General features: G+C 50.1%; 4 protein-coding genes across 4 annotated transcripts; 2 read left to right on the top strand and 2 right to left on the bottom strand.

Annotated features, from left to right (window-relative positions):
* Positions 1-685: 685 nt before the first annotated feature.
* On the top strand, positions 686-2,143 carry T310_7577 (uncharacterized protein; the record flags this gene model as incomplete). The annotated part of the gene is made up of 1 exon (XM_013469638.1): positions 686-2,143. The coding sequence occupies one exon, from the start codon at positions 686-688 to the stop codon at positions 2,141-2,143; it is 1,458 nt and encodes a 485-aa protein (XP_013325092.1).
* Positions 2,144-6,019: 3,876 nt separating this feature from the next.
* Positions 6,020-6,783, top strand: T310_7576 (uncharacterized protein; the record flags this gene model as incomplete). The annotated part of the gene is made up of 2 exons (XM_013469637.1): positions 6,020-6,252; positions 6,300-6,783. The coding sequence occupies 2 exons, from the start codon at positions 6,020-6,022 to the stop codon at positions 6,781-6,783; spliced, it is 717 nt and encodes a 238-aa protein (XP_013325091.1).
* A 1,699-nt stretch (positions 6,784-8,482) lies between these two features.
* T310_7575 (uncharacterized protein) lies at positions 8,483-9,998 on the bottom strand (the record flags this gene model as incomplete). Its single annotated transcript, XM_013469636.1, has 2 exons — positions 8,483-9,720; positions 9,791-9,998. 2 exons carry the CDS (start codon positions 9,996-9,998, stop codon positions 8,483-8,485), a joined length of 1,446 nt encoding a protein of 481 aa, XP_013325090.1.
* Positions 9,999-10,788: 790 nt separating this feature from the next.
* On the bottom strand, positions 10,789-13,295 carry T310_7574 (alpha-glucuronidase; the record flags this gene model as incomplete). Its single annotated transcript, XM_013469635.1, has 2 exons — positions 10,789-12,363; positions 12,405-13,295. 2 exons carry the CDS (start codon positions 13,293-13,295, stop codon positions 10,789-10,791), a joined length of 2,466 nt encoding a protein of 821 aa, XP_013325089.1.
* Between the last annotated feature and the right edge of the window lie 526 nt (positions 13,296-13,821).

Below are 13,821 nucleotides of genomic sequence, written 5' to 3'. Positions count from 1 at the left end.
GCTGCAGCTGCATCCTCTGCCGATTTTCAGTCCGCTGCCTGGTGTATCACGTCACTGACATCCCTGTCCCACGGGTAGGTATCGCCGGCCTCTGGATAAGCTGCGTGGAACCGCTCGAACCAGGGCCCCAGACAGCGCGCAACTGGCCAGCAGCAGCCCACTGGCGCCAGGTGTCGGCGCTTGATAGCCAGCCCTGCGCGTCCTGATCCACCAGAACCACTGTCACCAGCCCTGGGTGCATCTCCCGCAAGATCCGCTTTTCCTGCCCTTGCTGCTCCGCTCTGGAGGAATCATGGCAGGCTGGCAGTCGTGATGACGATAATTCTTAGGAATGATGATACTCACCGGTGGACCCGGTCCTGAGCGCTGCTGCTACCTCCTATACGGACCGCCACTGGACATCACAACCTGCGTGGTGTCACAGACTATATATGGGCTCGTGTGTCCCTGGTCCCTTGGATGGCTCCTCCTCTGCTGGTAGACCTTATCTCCTCCTGTCTCCCTGGTGGCCCGAAACTCGTGCCTTGCGAGTTTCGCCCCGTCCCAAACAAAGAAGGAACCACTGTCTGAACTTCACTGCCTCAGACAATTCTTCTTGTTTCTCTTCTTCTGCTTCTTCCAACCCATCAAACCCATCCCATCCTTACATCCAACTCATCACTTAATCACCACTTAAGCCTTCATCATGCCTCGTTTTGACGACGCTGACTTGGCTGTCGACCCTGCTCCCCAGGAGAAGGACTCCCAGGCCAGCTCCTCCGACCACACGATCAGCATCCCCGCCCACCAACGTCGCGACAGCGAAGTCGTCGAGGTGCCTGCCTCGCGAAGCTCCATCAGCGATGCCGCCCAGTACATGCACAACTTGAGCTTGTCTCCCTCCATGCGCGAGCACCGGGGCTCCCGCAACTCCTTTGGCACCTCGCTGCCCATTCCCCGGTCCCCGCGTCCCTCCCGTCTGTCATCGGTTGTCACGGCGGATGGCAACCGGGGCATCTCGGCGGCAGTGACGCGCGACATCCTGGCCTCGCAGGTCCAGGACATGTCCAAAGAGAAGGTCAAGGCGGCCAAGAACATGGCCTTTGTCTTCGATATCGATGGTGTCTTGGCTCACGGCAACGAGCTCATCCCGGAGGCCGCGGAAGCTCTGAAGATGCTGAACGGCGACAACGAGCTGGGCATCAAGATCCCCTACATCCTGCTGACCAACGGTGGCGGCAAGACCGAAGAGGCTCGCACCGAGCAATTGTCGGAGATCCTGGGCTGCCCCATCTCGACTGACCAGTTCATCCAGTCCCACACCCCCATGCGGGCCCTGGCCGAGTACTACGAGACCGTCCTGGTGCTGGGCGGTGAAGGCTTCAAGGTCCGTGAAGTAGCGGAGAACTACGGCTTCAAGAACGTCGTCCACCCCAAGGACATCCTCGCCTGGGACCCGACCATCTCGCCGTGGCGCAACTTCACGCCCGAGGAGCGCGCGCAGGCCCGGCCCCGCGACTTTTCCAAGGTCAAATTCGACGCCATCCTGGTCTTTGCCGATTCGCGCGACTATGCCACCGACATGCAGCTCATCATCGATCTCCTGCTGTCCGAAAACGGCCGGCTGTTGACGCGGGCCAAGGACCCCGTCTCGTCGCGGATTCCCATCTACTTCTCGCAGGGTGACCTGGTCTTCCCCACCGACCACAAGGGCCCGCCCCGGATGACGCAGGGTGCGTTCCGCATTGGAGTCGAAGCGATGTACAAGGCCCTCACGGGTGTCGACCTGGAGCGTGTCGTGTACGGCAAGCCGGAGCTGGCGACGTACAAGTACGCGGACGAGGTGCTCAAGGCGTGGATGGAAATCATTCACAACGAGCAGCGGCTGCCGGAGAACATCTACATGGTGGGCGACAACCCGGCGTCGGACATCATCGGCGGCAACATGTACGGCTGGAACACCTGTCTGGTGCGGACGGGCGTGTTCCAGGGCAAGGAGGGCGAGAACGACCCGAACAACCCGGCCAACTTTGGCGTGTTTGACAACGTGTTGGAGGCGGTCAAGGCGGCCGTGCGGAAGGAGCTGGGCCAGGAATTCAAGTTCAAGTGGAACGACAAGATCAACCCGGTTCTGAATGGGGAGAGCATTTCTGCGGTGGAGTAGATTTCTGCCATTGATTGTGTTTTTTTTTTCTGGCATGGATTCCGGATTGTCGACTTTCTTTTCCGGTCATCTGGTTTCTAGAGGCGTTCCGGTGGATCAGACGGTTTGCTATTGCTACTGCTATTCGATGCTGCGGCATCTGAATCTGCATGATATCCTCGATTACGAACATGGTTCATGAGTTTACATCCATAAGATAGATGAATGCGAGCAACGGAATTCAATTCCAGCATAACCCTAAGTCGAATTGAGTTTGATATATACTAGTAACTGAGTAAGGTTATGTCGTGGTGTCGTCAGTAGACAGCAACCAAGCTACTCCGTACCCCTACTCCGTACGGATGTTCCTACGTATCCATGACGATGATGTCAGATCACCACTAGCCGGCCGTAGCACGTCGTACTAAGGTCTGATCCCCTAGTCTAGTGCGTGCATCCGGAGCACTGAGGTCCGTCAGACTGGCCCAATGAAAGCCGGAGTACGCTAGCATCTCGTAGTGTCTGATTTATGAGGTGCATTAGCATGCCTTAGCACGGCTGCCTATATGGAGTACTTCGTACGCAGTACGTCTACGGAGTACTTGATCTTGCGGAGTACAGCACTCCGTTGGATTGGATGGAAGTGTACGCAGTAGTCAGTACTGTATGCACTGTTCGAATTTTGCATGTTGCATTTTCGCATTTTTCTCGGTGTTTTACTTTTAATTTTTTTTTGGGACGCTAGTTTTAAAAGAAGGGAATTTAATAATAATATCGCCACCACTTACTCATTCACTTACTCATTCACTCATTCAATCGGCGGTTGTTCGGTCGGTATGGAGAAGAATAAGAACAAGAACAAACAAATGAAAACGAATAGATTTTATCAGATCAGATCAGCCAGTTAATTACCTAGCTAGCGAGCTAGCTGTTAATAATACTGCGTAAGCTGTCAGTCGTCAGTCGTCAGTCGTCAGTCGTCAGCTTCTCTCGAGTCGGGCCGAGTGACCCGAGATTATGATTCCATTATTCACCAGTACTAAGCATACTCCGTACAGTAATAACAAACATTAATTATCAATTACTGATCATTGATTAATCTATAAATTAAGGAGTAATTAATAATTACACCGTTAATTGGTTCAATAATTAATAATAATTTTACGAACCCTTAATTATTTAACCAGGATTCTTGCTTGCAATGACGTCTGCAGTTCTGCACTGCGCTGCCCTCCAATTATACGCCCTATCTGTTTTGGGACGCCGGTCAGGGTTGGGGGAAAAAAAATTCGTCCAGCTAATTAGATCAGATTAATTAGTGGGTTAATTAATTAGTATTAATTATTATGGAGTCTCTGTACTATATACTCCACAGGTAAGATAAAATAGCGTTAGCCTTGGCCTTGGCCTTGGCAATGCAATATAACGAACGTCATTTATTATTGCTTCTGTGCAAGGTCCAGTGTCTCCATACTCAGTATATCCACTGAATTTGTGCCCTAATTATTTGCGCCCTAATTAATTAATAATAACCTCTACGTGACTGTGGTGCTTGTGATCGGGATGAATCGGATCGATCGGAAGGGGTCGGAGGAAATAAGAAGGTTGAAAAATGCCGAAAAGGGAAGGACTTGACATTATCGATGGCACTGAGGTAAGAAAACTAGGATTTGAGATGGACAGATACAATTCAAAAAAAAAAGAGTTCGTTGAAGAAAAATAAAATCTATCGAGTTTTTTTTCCCTCTTTTGCCCCTCTCGCTCTCTCTTTTTTTTCTTTTGGCTATTCACTACACTAGGTACTTAACCTTATACATAGTAGTTAGTACCCAGATAGATCTGTAGCAACAGATAGATAGATAGATAATAGTAAGAGATGGATTTTGAAAATAGTGATATTGGAGAATGACTAACTAGAAGACGGGCAATTAATTTCATCCTTTCAGGGAGCCAGCCCACGAGAAATTCAACGATTGATGGAAAGAAAAGAGTAGTTGGCGCGGACCATGCCAGAACTAGAATAGATCTAGATCTAGATCTTGAGATGTTGTATTATTCTCAGCATTTGTGAGCTTATTATGGCTGTAGCCTGTGAGGGGTTCGCTTTTCTGCTACAATTTATTATTTAGCACATGTGCCGGGCTTACTGTCTCCTTCTGGTAGGTTCCCAATATAGGTACTTGTCAACACTACTCCTTATAAGTTTATATGAGGTGGTCATTTTTTATACTTTAGAACACTTTTTCTGATCAGATGAAGAAGCTAGAAGATGCTAACTGCTTTAAGACAGCTTGCTTGCGATCAAAAGCCATCTTTTCCTATATTTATTTACTTACTTACACTGGTCTCTCTGCCTCTTATATATTGTATACTGTAGGGTCCGGTCCACTTCCTCACTGTTAGGATGTGCTGTTTGGAGAATCCTGTCGTATATTTGTCTATTGTCTCGTCACGATCTCTTTAGCTGTCTCTATGTTTTCTGGGCCATTGCATAAATGACAATTGTCAAATGCGGATCATCTTGAAAAGAGACCAGGCAATAGCTATCAAAGCTTTCCTGCATCTATAAATATCAAGAAACTGCCTAGAAGATTCCTACTTTCATGTTCTGGTATACTTCCAATGGGGCAGCTTAGTCTTTGCATAGGCTTTACTTGAATGTATATAAATATAACAGCGAGCTCTAAAAAAATAATATACTAGTAACAGATGAAAGTTATCAAAGAATAGAATGTAAGCAATAGGGAGAATATTGTTTTTAGGAGATTTACCGGGCTTTTTATATCGAGGTAGGTATTAATTAAGATTATTTATTTTAGACCAGACCAGACCAGAAGTCCAAAGTAAAACCACCTAGGTAGGTCATATACTGTTCCTGTACAGTACTGCCCATATAGATTGCAAAATCAGACAGATGTGGAACTCGAGGCGTCATTATCATTATCAGCTTGGTCGAAGAAAGAAAACAGACTCATAAATGCAAGCATCTTTCATCTCTCTCCGAGTATGGGCGAGAACCACTCGACTATGCTGTCCCGCCGCAATGGCCTCTTTCAGCGACGCTGCGCACGCACGACAATATCGTCCTGCGGCAGCAGCATCAGCAGAAGAGGAAGAAGAACGACTCCCCACCCTTTTTTTTCCTTCTCTCTTTTGACTTAGAGAATTCGACTCTTTTCTCACCCTCATCGTTGTCCCCTCGCCCCCTCTATATATCAGGATGTCGTCTGTGTCTAGGCCAGACATCCCCACTCGCTATTCCAGCAAGCGGCCCTTAGAGGAATCCCAGTCGCTGGAGGAACTAGAAAGGGAGCTCAACGACTTGCTCCGAGGCGCGAAGAAGAGGCTCAGGCCTCAGGGATCATTCAATGCGCAGTTCTGGACGCAAGCGGCCGAAGTGCATGACCTCATGGCTAAAAGAGCCGAGACAGAACGAAAAGTCTCGCTGAGAGACTTTACAGGGCCTGAAGCCTACAGCAGGAGATACAGACGAGCTTGAGAATGATGAGGACACAGTCTGGATAGACGCGAGTGTCAACGAAGAGTACGATGTATCGAGAGAGTCTGTCTTGTGACAATTTGCAAAGTCTGTCAAAGAGAGAAAGACATCTCTGTTCAACAAATCTACAAAATGGCTCTTCAAAACAAGACGAGCTCAAACGAGTGGCCGCTACTTAGGCATACATAGCGGATAGGAATGCCAATAAAAGGCTGCGTGAGGCCGCCCGCGCCATCTGAGACAAACTCGATATATTCCAGACAGTCTACCGCAGGACGACTGGGAGGAATGTCAATCTGGTACTCCGCTGGGAGGAATATCTCCAGTTAGTCTACATTCTTTGCAAAGATGTCGCCTCGTCTATGGACTAAGAAAGAACCAGGGTATACCTGGATACTATGACCACCAACACAGTTTTGTGGTTTGAGAATTGCTTCGAGACGCTCGCGGCCACAGAAGAGGCCAAAGCGATATTCGAACGGATCAAGGCGCATAAGGTACAGCAGAGGATATGCAGCCAGCGCTCGGAAAATCTTGCCGAGAAGGGGAAGCGCTCTCTACGAGCAAGCTTCATGAAACTATTTACGACAAGTAAGATGGGCCTAGGCATTAAGGATACTGGCGCAGGAAAGTGAGATGGGAAACTCCAAACCGACTTCCGGAAGGATATGATTAAAGCTATGGAAGCCAACAACCTGAGGATGAAGATTTGCTTTGGTGCCCGATCATGCGCAAGTGGACCCCTTCGAAGCAAATGAAAGCCGCGCATCTATTTCCGTATATGCACGGTCAGGACACAATGGATGCGGTCTTCCGGGCAAGAAAGAGCCCTGAACTGTTCTCGCCCAGAAATGGGCTGCTCATATCGTCGTGCATCGAAGAGTTTTTCGACTCCGGGAATCTCGTGCTGGTCCCGGACCTGCCAGACAGGCCAAGCGTAACGGATATCAGGGGCTGGATCAAGAGAGAGCCCCGTGAATACAAGATTCGAATTATCGACCTGAAGTGGAACAAGCTCGGAAAACCCATCCATCCATGGGTGGAAATGAAGTGGTCCGACCTCCAGGACAGACGTGTGGAGTTCCTGACTCCATTCCGGCCCCGGGAAAGATACATGTACTTCCATTACTGCATCCAGATACTTCAGTACATCTGGCAGTAGGGCCTGGATTATATAATTGTCATGCTGACAGAACAGTTTTCATTCCGGCAATCCCCATCTTAGCCATTCAAATCACAGTCATTACTACTTCGCTCCCAATCAGACTATTGACTTCAGATAGACTGTGGGCTGTACTAGTCCAAAACCCGAAACTTAGTGGACAGTGAATCCTACTTCACCTTTTGAAGCCATAGAATACGCCAGCATACTGTCCGTATCAGACTGTAATTTACCTACATAGCATGTTGAATACAGATTCTCGAGGAACGAGCAATTCTAGGGGTTGTTTATACCAAAGACGTATCTTATGTCTGGGTACATCCATATAAAGAATTCGCTGCCTGGCTTTGATAGTAGTGGGATATCATCAGATAAAACTAGTGACTGTTAGGATTAACTCTGAAGACTTGAGTGAATGGAAAGGTAATGGAATCGAAAATCGCTTCCACTAGAGAGAAGATAAGGAGCTCTCTTAAATTAGGGTAAACCATTATGAATTCTGCGGTAAATACCGGTCAATTCGTTTCATGTACCCATTTCACAGGCATTATTCAAGATATTCACCTAGTTCGACTGTCTTATATAAATTCTAACAAGCATGCGTCTCTACTTTTTGATTCTCTCAGGAATCGTCCTACCTTCCTACCTCTACTTTGAAGACGTTCTATCTCGATCATAAGCAACATCACATCACTGCACAAAGCCAATCAAGCCCATCTCGATAGCTGTTTTTGGTCGAAGCTACTATGGCTCGGCCTTTGCCTCCTCCACTTTAAAACCCGCCTGGACTGACTCCTGCCCAGCTGGGAACGGTATGTATTATTCCATCAACGGTGATCAACTGTGCTAATACCTGGTAGTACTATGGAGTCTCGGCAATAGGACAGGAGATTCGCGATCTGAGCCCCGGGGACCCAGAGAGCGTCGTCGCAGGGATCTGGAACGCGATCCTGCATCGCCAGTTTCCGGCCGCAGATGGGTATATCATTCGGCCTGAAGACAGGATTGACACGCGCTTTGCGGCCCTGAACGTTTTCCACTATCGCACCGGCGGGCGAGTCTTTTTTTCCCCCTCGTTCTATGTAACGCTGTTAGTGGTGAGAGCGGGGATGCTGCTTGGAGCGAAGGGGCCCAACAATTACAGAATTACCTCGCAGCTATTCATGGCACTAGACCCGTACTCCAGAGACGGGGTGTATATGGAGCGGTGGCGGTGAGTCGATGGGTGAAGTTTTACAAGTACCATGATCCGCAACAAGGTATTAAGTTCTGGAGAGCAGACCACGCTGCCCTGCTGCACATCGAGCACAACTGTGTAGCTGTGCAAGATGCACTTGATTGGATCCTTGCCAATCACTAGAGCTGGTGGTGCTGCTGGAGCAAGGTCAACTGAGTTCAGAAAAATGATTATCTAGGTTAGAGAAATGGTTATTCTGAACTGATCTAAATCATGAACACCTTCTTGTAGGCTACATAGATAGAATATAGTAAAATGTAGTAAGCTACAGCATAAGCAACCAATCATACCTTGTTACATATAGATATATGACTTTGTATATAGATTTCAGCCGGCGGAGCACAATGGGGAATGAATAAGAGGAAATGTTGTGGGTATATCGGCGTTACACATTGCATTGCTATATTTTTTTTTTAAAAAAAAATCACTTCCCGTGAAAAAAAAAGCCAGATTTAACCGAATCTACTCATTACCCTCGCTGTCGTTATCCTTGTCAAGAGACTCTTCACCAAAGGAACAGTCGCCGTCACTCCAGTTCCAGCTCTGACAATTTCCATCATAGCCATTCTCATCACAGTCACTCCCCTCATGGCAATCCTCCTCATCAAGACGGGAATGTTCATTATTACTCAACATGCGATAGAAGCGTTTTTTGGTCTTTTCCAAAATTCGCATGATCCGCCGTCTGTTCCGCAATCCGTCGGATGTCTCGATCAGTTCTTCGGCTTGGAGACAGAGGTACTCCCAATCTATCTCTATCTCCATATCCATATCAACCGGTTTGTTGTCCCTATTGGCAGCAAGCAACTCCTGGATTTCGTAGACGAGGATCCGGGGCACTCTGCTCCGCCAGTATGAGTCTGGCATGCGCCATTCCGCTGCCGGGCCACTGAAGGCCTCATGTAACATGGCGAAATCGTGTCGGTCCAACTGGTCCAGGATGAGACACTGGACATCCATCGGGAGGTCGATGGCCGGGCCAAAGGGGCTCCTCCCAAGTGCCGACGAGAACCGAGAGATTCGTCTGGTGGTGTATTGTCTGGTTATCGCTTCATCATCGTCATCATCTTCTCTCCTTCTTTTGATGCGACGAGAGCCGTTAGACTGAGGCTTTGGCTTTGGCTTTGGCTTTCTTTGTACAGCTGTATTTAGCAGATCCCGAACTGCGGGGATTCGGACAGGGTCGCGGTAGAGATATCGTATCTTTGCGGTCATGGCAACATAGCGCTCAGGATACCGTCCAAACCAGGCGTCTTGAGCCCAGCTCCGGGCTGGATTGATCCGTTTCCTGAATTGCTGTTTGAGTGTCTGTAGGAATAATTCCAGATGCCTCTCAGCAACTCCGGGGCCGATAACCTGCTCGATCAGGGTCCAGCAGCGCGCGTGGATAGGGTAGCCATACAGTCGTGGATTATTATCGTTAGTGGTTTTGGCTTTCTTCTTCTTATTATTATCCCAGTAAAAAGGGGAAATGGCCGGAGGCAGCATGCTTTCGTCAGGCAAGACCGCTTCAAGCTTGGTTGAGGCCCGACGGCGGTAACGATGCCTACCGATAATGGCCCTATCCCGGTCTGGCGGAACCAGGAACGTGTCCATCATCTCGGTGGTAAACTGCGCGATCCCTGACAGTCGGTAACGAGGTTGATGGCGATCGTCTTGGCCACTTTGTTGCCCAGGACTTTGACCGGGATCTCTGATAACTTGACAAAGCAAGCAAAATCATGAACATCCAGAACATCCTTTAGGACAAATGTATACGTATCAACTCACTCAATCGATACAGGCTCACCCACATCCACGCCTGCCTTTTGCTAAAGTACATATCTTCCACCTGCGCAGCAGGCAAGTACAAAAACTCGGGATCCGACGGTCCCCATCCCTTGATTCGCTCGCATCTTATGGATACGCGAGCGTCCGGTTCTATCAGGGTGCCGCAGGCGAGGCAGTAGATTTTGACTGTCCAGAGAAGTGGGATCATCACAGTAATTGGAGTGGATGCAAAAGAAAAGAATGAAGTAAAGGACTAAAAAGGAGAACGAATTTCTTTATACTGACTGAACTGGTTGATGTGTACTGTACCTAAGACTGGTTGATGTCATCATTATCGTGAGACTTGACAGGTATATAAATCTCGCTTCAAAACCCTAAGACTACCACTATAATATAAGGGTGAGACAGCATGATCAAAGTACAGTTATGGCACCATATATATAATATCTGGGTGAGGCAAGAATGAGCTAGCCGCTCGCAGATTTTTGAATGATATTCCGACCTACCTAACTCAGCACGCCCAACTAAGCTTACCTACCTAGGCAAAAGGTATTATTTTGTCTTTAGTAAGTGAAGGGCCTCTCTCCCTTCTAAGGTATGTATTGTGCAATCATTGACTGAACTCCATTCTTTTTTTTTTTCATTCCCATAGCCCTTATAGATAGATAGGACTATTAGGTAGGTACATACCTACTACTAGCAGTACGTAGGTAATCTAATCTAAGTAAAGGCTTTTAAAGAGAAAGAAGAAAGAAAGAGAGCTGCTGCGTTTGTTCAGACGCAATCCAGCAGAGTCTACCATAGATAGATGCTAGCGATCAAATCCCTGAAAAAAATTACCAGTAGATCCGTAAAGAAGAAATGAGCAATCCTGTTCTACCACTACATATGTATGTACTGTACATACAAAAAGGATTTTAAGGAGATATAAATCAACAAGTATACATACATGATGGCCGAAAAGTCTGGCCTAGTTACATCGATAGGTCTGACTATACTTAATCGACAACACCCTCTGGAAGGACAGAAACATAATCCAACGGCGCCGGCTCGACTCCATCCGGCGTGCCCACAATCTTCAGCTCATCGCCCTTCTCGATCTTGACGCCGCGGAAGGTGATGCGCGTCGCCGAGTGTCCATCCAGGTAGATGGAGGGCGTGTGGCCAAGCGTGTCCTCGCTGTTGCCAACCCATTCGCCGATCTTGCGGTTGTTGAGGTACACCTGCCAGTGAGACTTGCCGCCGTACATATCGTAGTAGTTCACGGCGAGGTCGTATGTGCCAGACGGGTACTCGAGCTTGGTCGTGGCCGTACCGACAGTGCTGTTGGTGGTCGTGACGATCGCCGTGGTGTTGGACGCCGTCTCGAACGGATTGACGGCGTACGTCTTGTAGCCACTCAGCGTCATGCTCTCGGCCTCCACGCGCCAGGGGTGATTGCCAACGCGCTTGGCCTCATCGGGAATGCCGGACAGATTGAAGTAAAAGTTGTTGATGGCGTCCCGCCAGACAATCGAATGGCCGGCTTGGTAGGTGAGGCGGAAGTGGACGTCGTTGTATCGCTCATCGTCGATCTTGCCCTTGAGGGACTCCCACATGGTGAGGAACGTCTGCGCGGTCTCAGCACCGCTGTAGTGCGCATCGTAAAAGTGCTGGATGACCGTCTTGCCCGAGTGCAGACGATGGGTGTAGTTCACATGGTGGAACCACAACACAAGGTTGTCCGGAGTGGTGTCAATGTTTTCGTACATGGCCGCAACTTCAGGAGGATATTGACCAGTGTATCCGGTGCCGTTCCACACGGTGCGATCCATGCCAATCGACGTGTGATCCGCACGAGTCCATTGCCCCCAGCCGTTGTTGTCTTGGGAGGCCGGATTGGGCCCAAAGTGCGTGTACAAGATGTCGGTCAAGGTCTGGATTCCCAGATTGCCGCTGTAGTTCTCGTAGGCGGGCCACGACTCCATGGACATCTGGGTGATGGTGTCGATGACGCTACGGTCCAGACCAAAGGTAAGCCGAATCCAGTCCTGCAACACGCTCTGAGGGTCGTTGGCGGGATCCCACGCCAAGCGGCCGTAGGCATACAGGTTGGACATGGCCAAGTGGCTTCCAAGCCAGGTGGTGTTGGTGCCGACATTGACGACGCCCGCCGATCCGCCCAGAGTCCGGTTGAAGCGCTGGCCCGTGATGATGTCGCGCACCAGCGACGGCTTCTGGTCGACGCGGAGATCAAAGTCGAGGACGGTCTTCCAGAGCGGGGGAAGGTAGACGAGATGACATTGCTGTCCCAGGTACTCCTGAGTGATCTCCAGCTCGATGGCAGTGCTGGTGTTGCGCAGGTGGGCGAACAAGGGGGACGTCGGCTCGCGGACCTGGAAATCGATGGGGCCGTATTTGATTTGAACAACCACATTGTCGTCGAACTGACCGTCCAGACCCTGGAAGAATTCCACAGCTGCCTTGGCACGGTCCGCCTTCCAGTCCGACTCGTTGAGCTGGTTGTAGACGAATGCCCGGAACATGACGATGCCGCCGTAGGGTTGAAGAGGCTTGGCGAAGAGGTTGGCCCCCTGGGCCAGGGTCCGGTTGTAGGTCAATGGGCCCGGCTGACCTCCGAGTCGGCCTTGACGAGGTAGCCAGCAAAGTCGGGGATGCGCTGGTAGAGCTGGTCAGTGACGTTGGTCCACCACGCAATGACCGAGGGATCGAGGGGATCGTAGGTGCTGAGGCCGCCAATGATGGTCGGAGAAGCAAAGTTGAGCGAGAGGGCCAGCTGGACGCCATAGGGGCGGAAGACATCGGCGATTCTGCCCAAGCCCTCGATGTTCTGGGGAGTCAGGATGGAGGCATTGGCGTTCACATTGTTGACCACGACCGCGTTGAGGCCGATGGAGGCCAGCAGGCGGGCGTATTGGGCGGCGCGAGTCAAGTTACTGACGACGCCGCCGTTTTCGAAGAAGATGGAGGCGCCGCCATAGCCACGCTCGATGCTGCCATCCAGATTGTCCCACTGGTTCACCCAGCGGATCGGAGCGCGGGGATTGTTGGCGTAGGCGACTTGGGAGAAATTGCCCTGAGCAAGCATGGACAGATACTCAAAAGCGCCATAGAGAGCACCGCGCTCGTTGCGGCCGAGGATCTGGACCGAGTTGCCCTTTGTGCTGAGCCAGAAACCGTCCTGCTCGAGCTCCGGCAGCGCAGCAGAGCTACCGCAGAGCTTGGAATATTCGTCAACGGTGCCGACGACGATCGACGACGAGGCGTTGCAGTTCTGGTGGCTGATGGAGACCTGCTTGCCAAAGATGCCCTGCAAGCCTTTCTGCAGCTCGGACCCGGCTACATAAACGGGACTGGTCTCGGAGGCATTGAGAGAGACGATGGAGGAGGGAAGATCGTGCAGATAGCGACTGGCCCCGGGCAATGGCGCATAGCGCAGCCAGCCATCCAGGCCATTCTCAGCGGCCACGAGGGCGGCCGAGGCGAGCAACAAGAGACGACGCATCGTCGTGTCGTGCCAGAGAGCCGTTGGCAGTCAATTGGGTCAATTGAGGGCTCCAGCGGCCCTTTATATCGCGGATTGAACGATGCATAGCGCACGTGGGGTTTAGGCTAAAGAGACAATTCAGGCTATATGGCCAGGTTTCTGGGGATGTCGTCGTCTTCCCCGCGGGTGGAGAGTCGTTAACTTCGTAGTGGATCTGGAGAGAGAGGAGGAGAGCTCTCACTTGCCGCATCGGGAATGGCCAAACCCGCAGCGAGTCCGACAGCCGCACGGGCCTGGTCCGTGCCCCGGAGAATTCCCCGACATATAAATATCGTTTATGACATTTACGTCTGAGCACAGCTGGAGAGTTCTAGAAGAGACGCAAGAGCAGTATAGCACAGGGTGAAGCAATTAAACCCTTGCTGGTGGATAAATGAGATTGTTTTTAATTGGTCCATATCCATCCCATCATAAAACCAATATTTTATTGTTGCGTAAGAATTTAGTGTCGACATTATCATATAGTGTAGATCAGAGACAGCCT

The sequence above is a fragment of the Rasamsonia emersonii genome (assembly GCF_000968595.1).
Source record: "Rasamsonia emersonii CBS 393.64 chromosome Unknown ctg1118621760562, whole genome shotgun sequence".
NCBI classification, from domain to species: domain Eukaryota; kingdom Fungi; phylum Ascomycota; class Eurotiomycetes; order Eurotiales; family Trichocomaceae; genus Rasamsonia; species Rasamsonia emersonii.
The sequence above is the reverse complement of the archived record's forward strand: the minus strand, read 5'-3'. Positions and strand labels throughout refer to the sequence as shown.